The sequence below is a fragment of the Carassius gibelio genome, chromosome B3 (genome assembly GCF_023724105.1).
Source record: "Carassius gibelio isolate Cgi1373 ecotype wild population from Czech Republic chromosome B3, carGib1.2-hapl.c, whole genome shotgun sequence".
In the NCBI taxonomy this organism is placed as follows: Eukaryota; Metazoa; Chordata; class Actinopteri; order Cypriniformes; family Cyprinidae; genus Carassius; species Carassius gibelio.
In genome coordinates this window covers 26,113,681-26,134,086 of record NC_068398.1, presented here as the reverse complement: position 1 = coordinate 26,134,086, position 20,406 = coordinate 26,113,681, and the positions used below count along the sequence as shown (strand labels likewise).

The following is a 20,406-nucleotide window of genomic DNA, read 5'->3' as shown; positions in this document are numbered from 1 at the left end:
CTTGCATGATATAAACCTGTACATATTTAAAACAAAGCACTGGCATAAGGACTCTCTGAGTCACCGTTACCTTTGGGAGTCTCAGGCACCCCAAGGGGACAAATGATCTTCCTGATGCAATACTCAGAACGAATGCCATAAGGACCAACATCTCTCCGCTTGATGATCTCAGTGGTGGTGATTTCAGTGTCAGATGTCTCTGTTAAGTTACACAAATAAGGTTGAGTGCTAAATTCCAAACGATAAAGCGACATGTGATGAGCAGTTAAGCGCCAACCTGTTCGCGTTGTTCCTCCTGTGGGTGAAGGTTTCACAGACATATCATCCCATCTGAGACAGGCCCAAAGTAGCCGTAGCATTAGGCTCACTCCAGCCAAAGACCTCACTGTCTGGAGCCGATATCTGTTTGAAAGAACGTCCAGCTCATTAGCATAAAAAAAAAGGTTTAGAAGAACTAGGTATTCATGCTGGCCAATCTTGTAGGCTAATTTGGTCTTTAGATGACTATAATTGTTCTTAAAAATGTTTAAACAAAGGGGGCTAGCACAAATATTTTTGACAATTCCAGTAATTGGAATCAAGGACATAAAAATACAGGAAAGAGCTATTAGAGGTATAGTTCTCTTAAAGGGTTACTCTACCTCAAAATGAAAATTTTGTCATTAATCACTTAACCCCCATGTCATTCTATATCTGTAAAAGCTTGGTTCGTCTTTAAAACACAATTTAAGATATTTTGGGTGAAAATCAGGAGGCTTGTGACTGTCCCATTAACTGCCAAGTAAATTACACTGTTAAGGTCCAGAAAAGTATGAAAAGCATCGTCAGAATAGTCCATCTGCCCTCAGTGGTTCAACCGTAACGTTATGAAGCAACGAGAATATCGCTATTTTAGTTTTATTCATGTACAAAAAGTATTCTCATCGCTTCATAACGTTACGGTTGAGCCACTGATGGCAGATGGACTATTCTGACGATGCTTTTCATTCTTTTCTGGACATTGACAGTGTAACTCACTTGGCAGCCTATGGGACAGTCACAAACCCCCCGGTTTTCACCCAAAATATATTTGTGTTCCAAAGACAAATTAAGCTTTTATGGGTTTGGAATAGTGCTGCAACAACGCGTCGACGTCATTGATTACGTCGACTACAAAAATACGTCGACGTGCGTGAAATGCATCGACACGTCACACTGTTTGTTTACATCTCGCGTGATGGCATACTGGGAATGGAGAAAGTTGTATTCTAGGCTATCACAAAAACAGAGACCATTGTTATCAAAAGTATGTGAATACTTTAAACAGAGGACAAATAAAATGGCCCTTTGTTCCCTTTGTAAAACCGATATGGTGAACCACGGCAGCACAACTGCGATGCGCGAGCACCTCAGAGGAAAACATCTCGGCGCTCTCCGGTGTTACGGTTTAACTGGTTACCGTGTGATACGGTGACCAAATTCCTGGTTCAGGTCTGATATTCTTGCTCTTGCGGCATTCTGAAAAGTTGAGATGTTTTTAACTCGATGCGATGCGGACGCGCCTGGAAAAAACGAGCGTGTCGCACCGCGTGCGTGTCGCGACCGCGTCGCTTCCATTATGGGCGCGCTTTTCGCGCGCCTACATTGGAAATAATGAACTTGAGCGCGCAATAGACGTGATATATGAACGGCCCCTTAAAAGACAGCGCGCCGCAAGACAACAGTCACAAACCACCAAGCTACCCCGCATAAACTCCAGATATCTGGAAACCATGCTAAACCATAGCAGAACCCTGACTACATTTTATGGTTTGTGATGCTAAAGAACATTTCATGACGTCTCAGACAACTGTAAATTTATGGCTACTGTGGTTTAATTATAAATGCTATCATAAGCTCATATTTACCATAGCAAAATAATTTTCTTTCCCTCTTATTTATTTTATACTGTAAAAACTTCAACCACATAAGTTGAAAATGAATAAAGGTTGAAATATTATATTAGAAGTTGTACTTATATTTTTTTTTGGTAAAGTTATCCAAAGGATTCATTAGCTAATTAAAAAAAAGAACATTAGATTCATTATTTATTGTAATAAAAATAATCGTTAGATTAGTCGACTAATCGAAAAAATAATCGTTAGATTAGTCGACAGAAAAATTAGTCGTTAGTTGCAGCTCTAGTTTGGAATGACATGTGGGTAAATGATTAATGACACAATTTTCATTTTGGGGAGAGGTATCCCTTTAAGGAAACTAACATATGTTAAACCAGATTACTACAATCTCTGAACAAAAAGTGTGTGGTTCATCAAGCTAAATCTGCCACCAAAAGTGCTATGGGTAATAAAATTGTAATAAAATTCCCCAAATTGTTTATGATGAATTTCTAGCTGGATGCTAGGATGCTCTCGATGGATGCTAGGGCATTGGTAGGCTGCTGCCTACTGGTCCAAGTCAAAAGTGCTATGATACTCTGGTTTTAAGGTATGGGTCAGGACAAGTCTAAAATCTTCATCAGTTTCATTATATACCAGTCAAAATTGTAAGTTTGATTGCCTAGAAAGGCGATGGCATACATTGGTTTACGAAGCCACAATGTTTTGAAGCAGTTTTTGCATGTAGAACAAATATTAATACTTAAATTTAGGGGCTTGTTCAAATTCCATAGCTAGTTGTGTCCAATCCTGGTCTTAGAGGGAAAATTTCCTGTAATTCAACACCAACACACCTGCCTAAAAGATTCTAGTGAACCTAATGACCTTGATTAGCTGGTTCAGGTGTTTTCAACTAGGAACAGAGGTAATTTTTGATGAAAGGGAGCCCTCCAGGAACAGGACATGGACATTCCAATGCTCTGACCACAAGTATAAGCTATAAAAATACTGATGCTTGCTTTAGCAATTATTTCAGGTTTTCAGAAAGACACCGTACAAAAGGAAGACAAAAATCAGGACAAAAAGAGAAGATACAAACCTCCATGTGATCCCAAATGTCGGTCGTGGAGATGGGTAGGGCCAGATGTCTAGGGCTGGCTTGGCGTTATAATTAAAGATGGGAACTTCGCGGATGCCGCCACGCCTTGCAAGTTTCTTCAGTTCATCATTGGGAAGTACGAAGATACTCTTTTTGCTACTCTTGGTTACAAACTTGCGGTACGAGGGCAAGGCCGTTCCGGACCTTGCTTTCTTGGTGTGAGAGAACTTTAACAGTCGTACCCTGTCCCTGGTGGAATATTCTTGACTCACTGTCATAGATTTTACAGTGGAACCACTAGGACTCGACGTGGTGTCAATCAGTGTTTTCCTGACAGTGGTCTTGCACTCTTTTGTTAGAGTAGCTTCCTGGTCTGATGAGTTCATTACCTTGGTAACAGTAGTGGTAGTTGTAGTGGAGAGTGTTGAGACAGAGCTAGTAGACTCCACCTTAGAATCTGCTGGTGTGGGTGGACTGATCCCATTATTGGAAGCAAGACTGTCACGTGAGGTCAACACCATGCGGGACTCTGTGGACATTGTGGTTGTAGTTGTGGTGACTTGAGTAATGACAGTCGTAGTCTCGCTAACACTGCTGCTGTTGTCAGTGAGGTCACTACTCAAGCTGGACTCTTCCGCTGAAGGGACGGGTGAAGGTACAGGAGGCTTTGCCTCCTCAACTTGCATCGGCTCCACCTTTGCGTTATGAATAGGCACCTCGGATTTTGTGTTTGGCTCAGAAGCTACAGAAGATGGTTCGGGTACTGAGGAACTAATCGAGGAGTCTACAGATCCTTCTATGTTGTTTTCCAACTTGGCCACTTTCTCAGGTGGCGGATAATCTGGGTCAAGTTTGGTAACTCCTTTCTCCTCATCCGAATTCTGAGGAAGCGCACTATTAGTCCATTCTTTAAGACACTCTTGAGTGGCGTCACCATTCATTAGTGACTTCACTGGTTCCTTTGGTGATATTGCTTTAATCTCTTCCCCAACGGTATTGGTTAGCTCCTTTGTGTTAACACTATCAGTCAAGTTCTTACATTCTGTGTCAACAAGACCATCCCTTCCATTTACTTGCACAGGCACTGCTCTCTTTACATCTAGATCATTCTCATTGTTTTCAATGATGTCCTTCCTCTCAGAGTCTTCAGGTGGACATGTAGTTTCTGAAACTGTTTTGTCAGGTTTAACGTTCAAGCTTTGATCCAGACTTTGAGCGTTTCCATTAAGTTCAGACATTACTATCCTATTGCCAGTTCTGGGTTCTGGCTCAGGCAGTTTCTGCTGATGTTCTTTTGGGGCTACATCACACGAGTCATTTAATCTGATATCCAGAATGTTCTTCTGTCCTGAAGTGTTTGTCTTCGACTGTTCGTCCTCTTGGTTAAAATCAAGTTTTTTGACCACACTGTCTATTTCCTGGATTGCTAGACATGCTACTCCCTCGGCCTGTCTAGACTTTGGAGTTTCAGAGATAGTTCCTTCAATCTTGACCTTGTGGTCTTCAGCAGCAATGGGTTTCTCTTTGTTTTCCTTGATCTTTTCAGTCAAGGGTTTAGAACCGGTGGTCTGCTTGAGTTTCTCAAGCCTCTGCTTCTCCTCTATGGTGAACTGTTTGACCCGTCTCTCCAAAAGGCCATCAAGTTTTGAGGTCTTCCTTTTCTTGTATGCCGTGCGTAGCAAGAAGCCTTCGCTGACATTCACAACATCATGCCAGAAGGATTGCTGGGGCTGATTCAGAGCACTGTCCTCCACCACCTCACTATCCGAAGGCTCCCCTTTCAAAGGGGAGTCATCGGATAAGGCATTTGTGATGTTAGCTGCAAATACGAAAACAGAGATGTTAGCAACTACGTAGACTGTGGTGGCCCTCCAGAGTGTCATAATAAACCGAAAATATATTTAAACGTCTCATTCTAACATGAAAGGTCTTTAAATTTATGTTTCGTTCAATTGCTTTAAAGTATAATTTTTGATAAACTTCTGTTCTTGGTACAGGACAAAGGACAGTGAAAATTAAACTATGCAAATACCTGGTTCATCCTTTGCAGAGTTAGGTGTGCTGATGTCCATTTCTTCCACAGACTCATTTTTCTCATTACACTTTTTTTCAACCGTTTCATTTTCTTTTTTTTCATCTTTTAACACATGATCTTTCTCCTCAGATAGCTTTTCTTCAGAAGAATCCAGTGACATGTCCTGGACATGATCTTTTTCAGGCACATTTTGAGACGAATTTTCATCCGTTTTAACCAAAGGGTTTGGTGTTTCTGGGAGAACTGCCTGTTTGTCCATTCCAGTTTTAGCTGCTATAAAGTGTTTTTTATTAGAGAATTTCTGCTCATTTAAGTCTTCTCTGTGTACCAGTCCACATTTTCTTGTATTATAAATGAGCAAACAACATACCTTCAAGTGCTTTCCGGTAATTGACATTGGTGTTTCCAGGTAGCCTTGTGAAAAAGCGATGTACATGCGTCTTGCTCACCCAGCTCCAGCCTCCATACCCAGTTACTCTGTACTCCTCACCCTTCTGCTTCCACACCTTTGGACGATGTTTAAACAGTTAATGAAAGCCTACAGCATTGAAAGCTGAAGCTGGTAAAACGTTCACATGAAACACTCAGCTGCCAAGTGTTCAGACATACCTGGTGTTTGATGGGGAAAGTGTACTTCACCCATGTGGCCTGCTGCATAGTCTCTTCATCTTCTAGTTTTTTCTCTCTCTTTTTGACCTTCTCCTTCTCTTCCCTTTCTACAGAAGTCATGCGATGAAGCCTGTGGAAAAATGAAGCACAAAAAAAAGAAAGCTCGCCAAAACTGGGACATTAAAAGGTGACTCACTGTACATTTTCGTAAAAAGCCCCCAGCACAGAATTTTTTCAAGTACACACAAGGATGCTTTTGTCTTTAGAAGCAACAATGAGCAGAAAGATAGTACTGGATTAATGTTTTGTTACCCATACATGCAAATAAGCATTTAACTTCCCTGACAATAAGCTGTACATGACAATTATATTAGCTTGACAAAGCCAACATACTGCTATTATAAACATGTGGCTGTGGGTCCCCTTTTTCTTTCTGACTGCAAATCCTCCTAAAGCTTTCAAGCTACATCCACAAAACACAGCCCAGACATGACTTGGGTTATTATGACTTACTTACTGATCTGACATATCTTCCTTAGCAGAAATATCAAACAATGCCAAGATCCCACAGACTTGTAGTGCAAACCTCTGACTATAATAACTTATAAAACTTGCAATCCACCAATCTCGGCACAATACATATCCTAGTCTGATTTATTCAGCTTTATTTTTTTTATCTAGCTTTAGATCTCAAAAAATCCCAGAGACGTAAACTGAATTCTCTTGACCACGCTCAGATGATATCAAACAGAGTTTAAATTTAAATCGCATACACAATTTAAACCGCTCATCTATATATCTACTAGGGATAAGCCTGTATCAAATTTTCGTGCTGTGATTAATTGCTTATGCATTTATCATGGTCTACGGTATTATCACGGTATTTAAATGTAGTTGCAAAAAAGTTTCATATAATACAGTATAACAGGACTATTACTTTTTTCTTAAAACAATAATAACTGAACATTTAAATACAATAAAGCCACATACAAATAATTTATAAAGTTAAACATGTTACATCTATTGGTTTGTATGACCTTGAAATATAAATTACACTTTTTTTATATTTATACTTACCATTTTATACTATTAGAGAACTTGTAATGGCTCCTTTTATAAGAAACTTTTAAAACTATTGACTACTAGCTATATTTTTTCTATTTTTTATCCAACAAGCAACAGATCATGTAAGCTTCACTGTCTTCACTCGCACAGGTACATTTATACTCCATTAAACTTCATTGCATGGCTTTTTCGAAGCATCAAATGCTGATAGCTGATGCAGATGGCTGTTTTAATATCCATATTTATTTAAACTGACCTTGTGTGACCCAGAGAATCCTTCCACATGGGGAGCATGACCACTGGTTTGATTGCACACTCCAGAATGGCCAACGCTAAAGCAAACTCTCTCGCCTTGCTGCACATCTGGACAGCCTTTATCCAGTTTGACCTGCAGCAATGGAAAGGTTACAGGATGACACGGTTAAATGCTGCTTCCAGAAACCTCTACACATTTCAAACAAATACAAGTCCTACTGGCACTTGTGAGACTTTTACCTGTGTGACGCCCAGTTGGGATGCAAGAACGGAGCAGGGACATTGTTCTCCAGCTGGATGATGGTTAGTCTCAGCGTGGACACAGTCAGGGCTTTGGAGCCGTACAGCGATCCGTTCCACTTGAACTCACCAGCAGGGGTCATGCAGAACTTGTGGGAGAGGTGTCTGCGTTTGTCGTGGTCCTCACGGTGTTGGTGCTTGTTCAGCGCAAGTGTGTTCGTGCTGTACTGGTTGTGGTAGACGCGAAATTTGCCCTCTTGGCCCAGTTTGAAAAAGCCACTGCTCTTGTTTGAGTCTCTCTTAAAGGAGCCAAAAGATGATAGTGGAGGAGTCTGAAATAAAATTCACATGATTTACAGAAATTCAAGCATAATTTTGCAACTTTTTTATACTGGTAGCTATTGATCAATATGAACAACAGTAATATTTATTCATGCCTCAAAGTGATAGTTCACCCAGAAATTAAAATGTGATGTTTATCTGCTTACACCCCAGGGCATCTAAGATGTAGGTGACATATTTGCATTTTTGGGTGAACTATCCCTTTAATAAACACCACTATTGACCATCAAAACAACAATAACCTCTTTACAAGTTAAAAAGGTATAGTTCATTAAAGGGATAGTTCACCTGAAAATGACAATTCTGTCATTAATCACTCACCCTTCATGTCTTTCCAAACTTGTAAGAACTTTGTTCATCTTCGGGAAACACAAATTGAAGATATTTTTGATGAAATCCGTGAGCTCTCTGATCCTGCATAGACAGCAACGCAACTGACACATTCAAGACCCAGAGAGGCAATAAAGACTTTGTTAAAATAGTCTGTGTAACATCAGTGGTTCAACTGTAATTTTATGAAGCTATGAGAACTGATACTGTTTTGAGCATTCGTTGAACTGAAATTGTTGATAAAGTCATTATTTTTGTTTTCTTTTGAGCACAAAAAGTATTCTCATAGCTTCAGAAAATTAAGGTTGAACCACTGATGTCACATGGACTATTTTAACAAAGTCCTTACTGCCTCTCTGGGTCTTGAGAGTGTCAATTGCATTGCAGTCTATGGAGCGTCAGAAAGCTCTCAGATTTCATCAAAAATATATTCATTTGTGTTCTAAGGATGAAGGAAGGTCTGACAGGTTTGGAACGACATGAGGGTGAGGAATTAATGATAGAATTTTCATTTTTGGGTGAACTACCCTTAAAGAAAGACAATAGTCCCACCTCTTTAAGTGCTCTGCTACCATCTTGAGAGCTGCCATCTTTGTCCTGCATGACTTTGCGTTGGCTTAGCTTGCTATCAGGGTTCCGGAGTCGTGTAATCATGCGTGAAGATCCGGTTTTTGTGCTATCTCCATTAGCTTTACCCTCACCTGAAGATTAAAAAGGGTTAACATTTCCACCTTATTTTTCCCGTAAGAGCAGCTACAGCTATTTGTAAACGTATTGTGTCTGGCTTCCGGTGTCACCATAAATGGACAACTGCAAAACTTTGTTATGGGTGTGCATAAACACCTGTATCCTCTTGGCTGTTGAGAGAAGACTGTGAGGACCGGTCCACCAGGTCAGGCTCTTCTGGACCTCGCAGGCATTCAGAGATGGAGAAATGACTGCTGCAGCTGTTCTCGTCTGCCGTCTGCGCTGGTTCGGTCTCTAGTACAGAATCTCCTTCTCTGTGAGCAGCAGACTCTGAGCTCTTAGCTTAAGGACACACAGTGACAGAAGATATATCACACACATGGCCATGTTGCGAGTAGAAGACTTGCGTAATACACATACTACTTTTTGCATACTGTGAAACCAAAAATAGCAAGCAGTACACTAGCGTTACACAACCTAAATAATATTGTAGCACAGCATTAACCCTGCAGTATGTATCAGTATACCAGTGAAAAATTTGGTCAATTGAATTCAAAACAATCCAGATGGGCCCGACAATCTTCATTAACACAATATACCCAAGATGATGGCAAAGATCCAGTGCTGCTCTACAGACGGCACTATTAAACAAAGGTTTCTGGGAAGGGTGGATGGACTCTAGTGCCAGGAGGGTCTTTGTTTCAGTACAAGAAAACCGCAGATCTGTTCTTCGCTTGAAAATGTACTGCAGCTAAGGCCTGTCTTAATGTAAAACTTGAACATTGAGAAATGCGGCTGCTGTACCTGCCAACTCTTTCATCCCTTCAGTCCCTTCCCCTTTCTCCTCACCACTGGAAGACGATGTTACAGCATTTCCCGTGGGATCCTGGGAGTCAGATTTAGTCGGTATGGCTGAGCCGGGTGCAGCGAGCTCAGGAACATTAGCGCTGCCCACCTCGACAGTCGGGACAGCTGAGACTGAGGCTGAAATATCAATGGACAAACACCTTTAGTGTTTTAACACTAACAGATGAGAGATGCAATGATTTGGTTGTAGTTCCAAATGCAATAGACGAGGATTGTAGCTGCGTTTGAGAAGAATTAAGATCAACACACACTACAAGTATTCAAATAATGTCACAGAAGAAAAACTGAAAGAGTGCATGGTGTGGAAAGCATTGCACTGATTTTTAAGCATCGCATTTGCATATCGAAAGCTGAAATGCTCTTAAAAAGAGTGGATTCAGATACATTTTGAATTGACTGGCCTGTATGTATGATCAACACAAACCAGTCAAAAAAAAACACACAATTTGAATTAAACAGACCTTGAAACACATGAAATGTCATGAAATACAGCTACTAGAGTCACAGGAATCTCTCTCACCATCAGTAGAAGTTTGCTCATTCGTTGCATTTCCAATACTGGAGTCTTGTTGTGGACACGATCCGTTCGAGTTCATCTGATCGGGTGCAGCTGGTTCACCAGCCACAGTTTTCGACTCCAGTCTGGCCCTCTCGGCCTCCTCTGCGGCCCGTCGCTTCACCTCCTCAAGCTCTGCTTCCTGCTTGGTCTTCAGACGGTCCAGGATCACGTCTGGAGGAAATGGACAGAAGAATGCTCTCAAGATACAGAAACAACACAACAGCTGTCCAACGTTTCTCTACACAAAACATTCATGCTTCCTATGAATACATGCTAAATTGGTTACAGGGAAACTCAGACAGGTTTTCAATTTTCATTTTTGGGTGAACTATGCCTTTACTCACTGAAATGCAGTTGCTTGCAAGTTATGTAGTTTTAAAACTAACGAGTTAGCATTTCAAAATACCACATGAATCAAAGTTTGCATGCAGGAAGCAGAACAAATGCATGAAACATCTGCAGCTTGATACTTTCCCACAAAGCCTCTATAAGATTAATCTCACTCTAGTGCAGGTGGAGCAGCTTTTCACGGCTAAAAATACCTCAGCGGAAAGACACCTTACAGTGATTTACATTACATTTAAATTCCATCACATTAACTATTACTGAGACAGATATAGTCCCTGTATACTATGGATGGAGTTTTTCAACGTGTTTTGCATCTTAACACAGTTAATTAATACAAGGTAACCCAACAAGGTAACCCAACAATTATACAATTATGCAAACAATTATGGGACTACATAAATACTTTTTATTTACCATAACTGGATGTATAAAAATCCAGATACAGACACACTGGAACATAATGTTTTATGTTACATTATCCTTTTATGTTCCTCTTTTAAATTAGTACTTAATGCTATGTACAAGAAAAAGTGTAATTCTGTGATCTAGTAATGCAATACAGTGATATTTTAATACTAAAATTGAACCTTAACCCTAGGCATTGACAAGAATATAAAAAAGTAATAAAAATGTAATAAAAATACTTCACATACAGTAGGTTACTAAATGGATTTGCTCCACAACAATTTATTTGAAAGAAATTATGTTTATTGAAAAGGCTTAATTGAATAACACATTATTTTAATTAAATTAGCTTCAATGAGAATTTTATAAATGTGTATTTATTAACATTGGGCCTTAGTGTTGATATCCTAAGCTGTCATTACATATAAATACTTTTAATAAATAAAAATGCCCACATACATTTAAAAAATAAGAGCGCTGAAGTCTTAACTTAAAGAAATGAAATATTCCCTCTTCCACAGAGCAGACAAGAGACAGCAGAGTCAGCAGTGTTGTGTACTATTTTAGAGAAGGGGGGAAAATGAGTGTGTGTTGCTAAAATGATAAGTTTCCGCAAAAAAAAAAAGAAAAAAAAAGAAAAGTTGATTCAGACAACCTGTGTGTCCATAAATATGTCCTTTAGTTAGTCAGACATTAGGAAAGATCGGACATCTGCTTAAAAACATAGCAACTCAGTAATGAGACAATGAGGAACATGACGTTCAGTGGTCATCAATGGTCTCATTAAAACAACAGCTAATACTGATGATCCTCAGAAAAAAGCAAAGTAAAAAAATAAGCATGTATTTTTTACTTAATAAAATTAGAAGCAGTAAACTTATGTTTGCAAACGGTTTTAGAAAAAACTGTGACAAAAAAAACAAACTTGAACACATTTTATTGTGAGCAAATCCTGCAAAAATAAATCTTAAAGGGGGGGTGAAATGCAATTTCATGCATACTGAGTTTTTTACACTGTTAAAGAGTTGGATTCCCATGCTAAACATGGACAAAGTTTAAAAAATTAAGTTGTACGTTTGAAGGAGTATTTCTGTTCCAAAAATACTCCTTCCGGTTGGTCACAAGTTTCGGAAAGTTTTTTTCGAGTATGGCTCTGTGTGACGTTAGATGGAGCGGAATTTCCTTATATGGGTCCTAGGGCACGTCTGCCGGAAGAGCGCGCGCTCCCGTATAGCAGAGCACTGAGAGCACAACAGATATTCACTGATCAGAGCGAGAGCGTCGCGAAATGTCACAAAAGAAGTGTATTTTTGGTTGCCAGGACAAGACAACCCTGCACAGATTACCAAACAAAAACAGCATTAAGGGACCAGTGGATGGAGTTTATTTTTACAGAGCATCAACGGAGTTGTGCAAGTGTTTGTTCCCTGCATTTCGAAGATGATTGTTTTACAAACAAGGCCCAGTTTGACGACGGATTTGCGTATCGTTTATTTCTTAAGGATGATGCAATCCCAACGAAAAAGGGCCACGATCGTGTGTTGGAACCCCAGGCGGTGAGTAAAACTGCTCCAAATATCTCTGCCTCCTTGTTAGTGCGTCCCCTCCCATGCCGGAGACCCAGGTTCGAGCCCCGCTCGGAGCGAGTCGTTGCTGCTGCTGCTCTCGTTCAGTTTCAGCCTCGGGATCTGATTCTGGATCATAAATATACACTGAATCTGACTGTTATCCATGGTTTGTTTTGGTTGTTTTTTTCCTCACGGTGTCACAGCTTCCAAACGCTCTCAACGCAAAAGCCTACTGGCGCTCGTGATTCTTTAGCTCCGCCCACACGTCACGCCTCCAGTCGATCGTGTTTTTCCGGGAAAAATCGGTACAGACGATCTTTCTCTTATGAATATAATAAAACTAAAGACTTTTTGGAGTCATAAAGGATGCAGCACTACTCTATAGGTACTCAAGATTAACAGGATATTGAGTGAAAACGAGCATTTCACCCCCCTTTAAGTTAGTATTTAAAAAAAAAAAATGTGAATGTGCATGTAAATGCAACTTTTTTTTTTACCCTACCCTCTTGGAACGTGCATTTCCAAGATGGGGATAAAAAGTGAGCTATATGATTGCAGTAGTTTCTTACCATTGGCAATGGTGAGGTATGCCTTGTTATTCCCCCGGGCCTTGTTAGTGAGCTCCTCAGTGATGTCCATGTGAGAGTGAACCTCCTCTCTCATCTCCTCCAGCACAGAGCACAGGTCGTTCTCCCAGTACTCTTTATCCAGAACCTCCAACATCTCGGCCAGCTGCACTTTAGTGCTGTAGTACCAGGTCTGCTTGTTTTCATCCTCACCATCTTCCTCTCTGAAACAGATCAAAACAAACAGGTTGCATACATTCAATACAGGCACTTAATAGACTTTAAACCGTATTCTTATGTTCAGAAAACCTAGTGAAACAAATAAGTGATGCATTCAAATTTTGACAACCACAAAAACCTTTATATTTTGGCTTTCCCTGAAATACTTTTCCAATTATGTGTTTTAAAGTACGTCAGTAGCTGGGTTTGCTACCAAAAGCGGAGCTAATCTTTCACAAAAATACAAATAAAACATAGTCTAACTTAGTAACCAACAGTAAATAAAACAAGACAAGCACAGAAAATAGAGATAGAATATGCTTGTGTGACATCTTCACTTGTTTCCGCGATCATCGCTGCCATGCTTGTGTACGTACGTGTGGGGCGGAGATTCCAAAATAGGGGCAAGGTCCTGTTGGGCTTTGGGCGTGTTTGTTTTGGTGCGTAAAATATCAACATCGTTTCGCAAAAATCTCTTAGTGCACCTTTAGGCTATGTTCACACTTGGCGTCTTTTTTGAAGCTTTTTTAGTGTAGTGTTTTGTTACAAATAGCAGCCGAGGGCATCTTTTGTTGCTATAACAAGAGCTGCAACAGATGCCTAGTGCTGTGTGGTGCAGACATGTCGAGAAAGATTTAAGTTGTCTCTTGTGTTGGCTTCACGGGGAGTAGAAATTCGGTTCACAACGAGGTTTTTGGGCACACAACATTACACTGGGAAGGAAATAACTCTGTCGACCGGCACCTTCTCCACTTTTTCTTGTTGTTCTGGAAACAACAGGTCTCAGTACTCGCTTGTCATTGGTCAGCTGCCAAAAAGGCACATGACATAGGGCAATTTTTTTTTACTTGGAAAGACGCAGAAAAAGACGCCAGCGTTTAAAAAAAAGTGCTCAGGACTTTTTGGAAAACACAGTTTACTCCATAGGATTATAATGTAAAATGCCCAAAAAGTTGCCAAGTGTGAACATAGTCTTAATGTTTGCTATCTTAAATTTGCAGAATTTATTTTAACATTTTTGGCATAAAAGAAAAATCTATCATTTCGACCCATACAATGTATTGTTGGCTATTGCTACAAATGTTTTGTGTTTTGTGCACCAGGGTCATATATTCTCATCCACATCTTATTTGCCCAATGTGACTATAAGGCATAATGAATTAAGATATTACAAACATATGATCTTCTGTAAAGCTGCTATGCAAACAAATCTGACTGTAAGGCTGCTAAAGGCCTTAGATATGGCAAACATGACACCTGCTTCTTCTTATCTATGCCCTATCTTCAGTAGTTTACACTGCGAATACTCACATAATAATCCTCCTGTTGAGAAACCAGTATTTTCTTTGATGCCGGTCGTAACCAATGGGCTCCTGCCGGATGTACGGCCGGCTCTTCTGGAACTCGGTCAGACAGTCAGTCACGCCGGACACTTGGTGTGCTACACAGATCTCACACTGCCACTCGTCCTCGGGCACCTCCTCCAGAGGAGGCTTGACACACTCCAGATGATACACGGCTGAGCAGGTCTCACAGCACAGCAGGTCGCCGAGCCGGTGGCAAACCCGGCAGTGGTCGTCGTACTGGATTACGCCCTCGGACATGAGCTCCTCACGGGCCAGGTTGGTGGTGAGGAACTGGTCCACCAGGAACTGCAAGACCTTGACTTTGCTCTCCAGTGGGCTAAACGGATAGTCTTCACCCTCCAGGTCAGAGAGCACATGGTGGTACTCAGGGTCGCTTTCACAGTATGCACGCACCACTTCTGGCCAGGTCATGCCGTCGATGAAGTAGAGCGTGGAGTTGACGCTGTCCTTGAGGTCCGCCGGACCAAAAGTGGTGTTGGAGGTGTCCTCCTCCCTTAAGATGGCCTTCAGCAGGCAGATGTGCGTCTCCGCCATCAGCGTGCATTGCTCCTGTCCGACCAGAGCGGCACAGAAGTCCTCGAAGCGAAACAGAGAGAGACGCAGGACAGTGCTGAAACTGCGAAGCACTTCATAAATAGCCGAAGCGTTGAGTAGCTGCTCGTTGGGAATGAGAAGGTCTTTGGAGGAACTGGGCAGCTGCAGATGAGGAATCTCCTTCTGCTCCAGAATCGGAGAAGGCGGTCGCCTTGGTCTTGGCCTTTTACGACCTACTGAAACGGAAAAAATAAGAATCGGTTTTTTGATTGGCCGGAGGAAGGAAAATCTCAATGCACACTGCAATTTTACTAATCACTCTAGTGTTGTTATGGTGTGTCTGTTTATATAAGATTTGACTACAGATTTAACACTGAATAAAATAATGCATGCATAAAATGATCAGTTTCAGAAAAAAAACACAGTGTTGATTCAGACAACCAGTGTGTGCAGTTAGACAAGAAAGATCAGGAATCTCCTTAAAAACTTAGCAACTTAAGAAATAAGACAAGGAGGATTCGAGGAACATAACGTTCAGTGGTTGTGTATGTGGTATTAAAACGACAGCTAATATGTGATTCCCATAGGACAAAGAAGATTGTTGCATTACATTTGTCTGCAAAGAACGGTTTTGAACAGAATCAAATGAATCGAGTATCTAATGAACACGAACAGGATATCAGCCTGTGTTTTTACAAGAAAGCAACAACTCAGTAGAATCTGTAAATGGTAAAAAAAAATATATATATATAAGAAAATGTATGTTTTAATGGCTGAAATAAAAATTGTAATATGCACACCGTTTAAATATCTGTTTTATTTTTATTTTTTTTGTAAATTAAATTACTTTTATTGAGCATAGTTACATTAAATTGATCAAAAGTGATAGTAAGACATTTAGAATGTTGAAAATATTTAAATTTCAAATAAATTCTATTTCTTTTGAACTTTATGAAAGAATACTGAAAAAAAGTGTCTGTCTCCTCATAAAAATATTCTCAATTGGCATGCAAGAAAACGTTCCATATTTTTAAATTAAGCTGTTTTCAATTCATGTTTTATAAGCAGCAAATCAGCCCATTACAATGATTTCTGAAGGATCATGTAACTCTGAAGACTGGAGTAATGATGCTGAAAATTCAGCTTTATTTATCTAAAGGAATAAATTGCATTTTGAAGTATACTACCATAGAAAACAGTGCAACTGTCACTCACAATTTTTTTTTTTTTTTTAAATAAGACCTCAGCCCTAATTAATCATGACAGCACCAAAAGCTCCATCACAAGTGTCACTATGACGTCATGGGCGAGCACGACACTGTGGCGGGACGAGACGAAGCGTCAGGTGCGACGCGCTGGCGCTGGATTTCAAAACAACCGGCCGCGTGCTGCCCTGTCATCAGCCGCGCTCCGAAACAGCCGTCAGACTGCCCCACACACACAGATGAGGGGGCATAGTGAGTAACACTCCGATACAAGATTTGACGGTGCTTTGATTAAAGTTTACGGGATATGCTTATAATTGTATTATTATTAAATCAACAATCTCATCAGCTCGAAATCAATTAGCAAGATGATGGGCTAAGTAACTTATGTGTGAGACTAAAAAGTGTTCCCTTTACAGTCTAACCTATATATAAAAGTGTAATCCTACAACAAAAACGCATGATTTAGAGAGATTTATATTTAAAACGCAATCCAGAGTGTGTCTGGGTTTAATACGCTACAACAGACCAAGTTACCGTTACTGTTAGCAAATACACAATCGAACGGTAAACAGAACTTTCTGTTGATATTCAAAACGGCAGTGCTTTCGTACAATGTGACGACGCCACTTTTAGCGTCAGTGTTTGATTATAAAGCTGTTGTTATGATAAAAAAACAAAAAAAAAAGCCCGCGGACGCTCTTCTGATTACTCCAGAGGAGCACCGCGCTCCCGCTAGCCCCGGGCCTCTGCCCGCACCGAGGAGCACCGGGATCCATTTTGAGCGTTCAGCGCAACAAAAGAGCGACCGTTTGAGTCGGATCCCTCGCTCGTCGTGATTGACGGATCGCTCGTTCGCGAGGCGTCCCGTACCTGCGTTGCTACCGTGGCTGCTCTCCGTGCAGAAGCTGGCATCGTCTTCCTCCAAATCGTCCATCTCCTCCAGGTAGTCGGGCTCGCCGTTGGCCTCCTCATCCTCTTCTTCTTCGTCCTCTTCGTCCGTCAGAGGCTCCTCCACGAACTCTTCCTCGTCTGATTTCAAGCTGACCGCGTCTTCGTCCTCCTCATCGTCGCTCTCGTGGTCGTCGTACACCACCCCGCTCGCGGTGCTCCGCCGCCCCCTGCCCCTGGCCGTGCTTCTGCTTCTTCCTCTGCCCCTCGACGCCGTGGACCGCGCTTTCCTCCGGCCTCGTGTTGGATGATGATGGGTGCCCCGTTTAGGGGTAACATAATCCTCATCGGAGATCCCTTTTGGCTTCGCCCTCAAGCCCCGGCGGGGTCTCAGACCGCGCACCGGCCCCGCTGAGGGCTCCGGTGTTAGCTGGGCTTTGGGCGGCCTGCCTCGTCTCCCCCTCATTATGGATGAAAGCCTATTCTCCTCAGTTTCGCGTTTTGCCTGCACTTTACACGCACCGAACCCGGAATTTCGGGCACCACCGCAAAGTTGATCCCGCGCTGGTGAATATGCACTAGTCCCGCGGAGCCCCGTTCTCGGTGATCGCAAGAAAGCTCAAGACGAAGGGCCGGCGCGCCGCTCGAGCTCGCTCGCAGCCGCCATGTTTCTTTCCTCGTCTCTGTCCGCCGACAACACACTGCAGGCCTGTGCGGGAGCCACGTGACCCGCCGGAGCCTGGCCGCTCGGCGCGATGTGTGTCGCGTCGCGAGTGTGTTATCCCTCTTCCTGAGCTCCTGCTGCTGTCTTCAGGCTCCTGGGCTCCTGAAAACGCGCTCCTGAGTGTAACTACACAGCTCGGTCTTTAGTCTGGTCTCGGAGCTGCGGTGTCTTCTGTTCTCCGTCTTCCTCGGCGTGTGAACTTGACTGAGATGAGGCTCGACAGACACCGACAGACTGAAGTCACAGTGAATGAAAACAAGCATGTAGGGTTTATTATTGTTATTACAGAACATGCATTTTCTATAAATGACACCGTTTGTGCGCGCATATGAAGAAAGTAGCCTAGCCTGTTTTGATCTTTCTTTCTTTCTTTCTGACTTTCTCATGTGGTATGTGAATATAAAAAAGGATCAACAATAATAATTTGATTTTTCCATGCTGAATTTTACATACCTGCAACTTAAACTAATAAAGACACGGTTAACACAGTTAAAACAAATGTTTTTATTTAAACAGTGAGGCAAGATTATGCCAACAGGTTTTTGTTTTTTCAAGAATGTCAGCCTTCAGTTTTTTGGTGGTCTCAAAAAAATATCAAACAATATAATAATAATACTTTTATCTGCTGTTTTTGTTTACTGTAAACAAACATTGTGAAACATCAACCCCTCAGTTGCACTGACTTTGACTTTTTATGCTATTAGCTCTTCACAGTGATCATTTTGCCCATCACTAAAGACTGGGAAACCTCACACGCTCATTTACTCTTAAAAAAGCATTCATGTTTTTATATTTACAGTTCATAACCACGTGCGTGACCAAGCCACTGACTTGTTTATATAAAAGTGATCAAGAAAGTGGCAGAATTTCACAATGCAGAGGCCGTGCCGGAATGACAAAATATCAAGATCAAAATACAGAGGAAAAAACCTACAGGACTGCCAAAACAAGCACAGGTCTTGAAGAAGAGGCACTAACGTACACATAAAATCATCCTCTGAGCACAGAGCTGTTCACAACAGTCAGAGCTAATCAGTACAGTGTGACAGTGGCCTCTGCTGGTCAGTTTGGGATTGTCAGGAGTGAATAAATCGTAAAATAAACAAGATGTCTGAAGCTTCATACAGTGAGCGGTGAGTGTAGATCTGAATCCGAGTCTCGTGTAGAGTAGCTGTTCTTCTGAACAATGCTAATGCAACGTATTATAAGTAAATTACTCATAGATCGTAAGTATTCATATAAAAATCTCCCAGAATGCATCGTGTCTCATGTAGTCGTGGCCGAGTGGTTAAGGCGATGGACTAGAAATCCATTGGGGTCTCCCCGCGCAGGTTCGAATCCTGCCGACTACGAAATTTATTCGTTTTTTTTTCTTTATTATAGTTTCACGATATTTACCATCATGAATAGGACGATATGACGAGCCGTCCAAAACACGTCTATTAACACGCATCAAAATTAATCTAATTCATAAATATAATTTTTAATTTGATTAGAAAACGTTAGGCTACGTTATGTATAAAATATATATAAAAAAATAATGTAATAAGATCCTTAAAATTACTCACTGCTTGCTTGCACAGTGTAACTGCGCATTTAAGAACAACAGATTTGACATTTTGTAGCTGTTATGAAAAAAAAAGAATTAAAAAAAAAAATTGCCAACAGGTGGCGCCCTCGTATCATTTTACTGCTTTCATTCCCGGAACTCAATCTTAAAATCATGGATCATATTTCTTATTTTGGGTTTCAATATTTATATCTGAATTTATATCAACAAATAGTCATCATTTATTTATTCCAAACCTGCATTTCTCTCTTTCTTCTGTGGAATATGTTAGTTAGAGCATCAGACTTTCATAGCATCTTTTTGTCTAGGCCTATATCATAACACAAATAAACTTGAAACAACATGATGGTGACTAATTTGCTTATTTTTTTCTTTCGTTAGCAAGATATCATCATAATTTTTCCCCCTCCATCTAACCATCATTAAACCCTTTCGTAAGGAAAGAGAAGTGGCAAAACAAAAGGAAAGGCAAGCTGACATGTCAGATAAACGTGTATCATGTGGAAAGTCAGTGTTCCAGAGATCAGCGTTTGCATTCTGGAACACATTTGCATCAATGCAGCTGAAAAACCAACAGTGTTTTCTTTGTCTCACACCATGACATCACACAATTCGGAAACTTCATTTGAACACTTTGCCTTCCAAGATACTGGATCATCAACCGCTGTGACCCTAACATGTGTGTGTGAGTGTGTGTCCTGCTATCAGGAGGAAGGAGACAGCAGGAGGACCGGCTTCTGTCTGCTCTGTTCAGTAATCATTATGTAATGCATCTGGACAGGTTCAGACTGAGTTGTGACATTTTAAGATCATGCATCCAAGAAAAGCAAGGTGGAAATTGTGTGGTTAGTTATTTACATGACGTGTAAAAAGTTTGGGGCCAGTAAGAATGTTGTTTTTTTTTAAAGAGAAATGAATATATCTATTCAGGAAGGGCACATTAACCAAACGTGCCAGTAAAGAGAGTTGCAATGTTACAAAAGATTTCTATTTAAAATAAATCCTGTTCTTTTAAACTTTCTGTTAATCAAAAATCCTGGAGAAGAAAAAAGTATCATGGACACT

The 20,406-nt window shown here is 41.0% G+C and overlaps 1 protein-coding gene and 1 non-coding gene across 14 annotated transcripts in view; one reads left to right on the top strand and one right to left on the bottom strand.

Annotated features, from left to right (window-relative positions):
• The window catches only part of LOC127951845 (nucleosome-remodeling factor subunit BPTF), a 33,803-nt gene extending 15,853 nt beyond the window's left edge, over positions 1–17,950 (bottom strand). For 3 of the 13 annotated variants that reach the window (XM_052549914.1, XM_052549910.1, XM_052549917.1), the window contains exons 1-15: positions 17,030–17,949; positions 14,362–15,187; positions 12,835–13,055; positions 9,906–10,115; positions 9,323–9,502; positions 8,675–8,860; positions 8,384–8,532; positions 7,160–7,491; positions 6,921–7,052; positions 5,600–5,729; positions 5,361–5,496; positions 4,988–5,263; positions 2,956–4,774; positions 278–402; positions 71–199 (exon numbers count right to left, since the gene is read on the bottom strand). In XM_052549914.1, the coding sequence (XP_052405874.1) occupies positions 71–199; positions 278–402; positions 2,956–4,774; positions 4,988–5,263; positions 5,361–5,496; positions 5,600–5,729; positions 6,921–7,052; positions 7,160–7,491; positions 8,384–8,532; positions 8,675–8,860; positions 9,323–9,502; positions 9,906–10,115; positions 12,835–13,055; positions 14,362–15,187; positions 17,030–17,513 (5,335 nt within the window). In that variant the 5' untranslated portion in view covers positions 17,514–17,949. Of the gene's footprint in view, positions 1–70; positions 403–2,955; positions 4,775–4,987; positions 5,264–5,360; positions 5,497–5,599; positions 5,730–6,920; positions 7,053–7,159; positions 7,492–8,383; positions 8,533–8,674; positions 8,861–9,322; positions 9,503–9,905; positions 10,116–12,834; positions 13,056–14,361; positions 15,188–17,029 lie in introns of all 13 variants that reach the window. The other 10 variants (XM_052549920.1, XM_052549918.1, XM_052549921.1 and 7 more) reach the window with 7 other exon arrangements.
• A 1,091-nt stretch (positions 17,951–19,041) lies between these two features.
• Positions 19,042–19,123, top strand: trnas-aga (transfer RNA serine (anticodon AGA)). Its single transcript has one exon. It is a non-coding gene; the product is annotated as a tRNA-Ser (tRNA).
• The last annotated feature ends 1,283 nt before the right edge of the window (positions 19,124–20,406 follow it).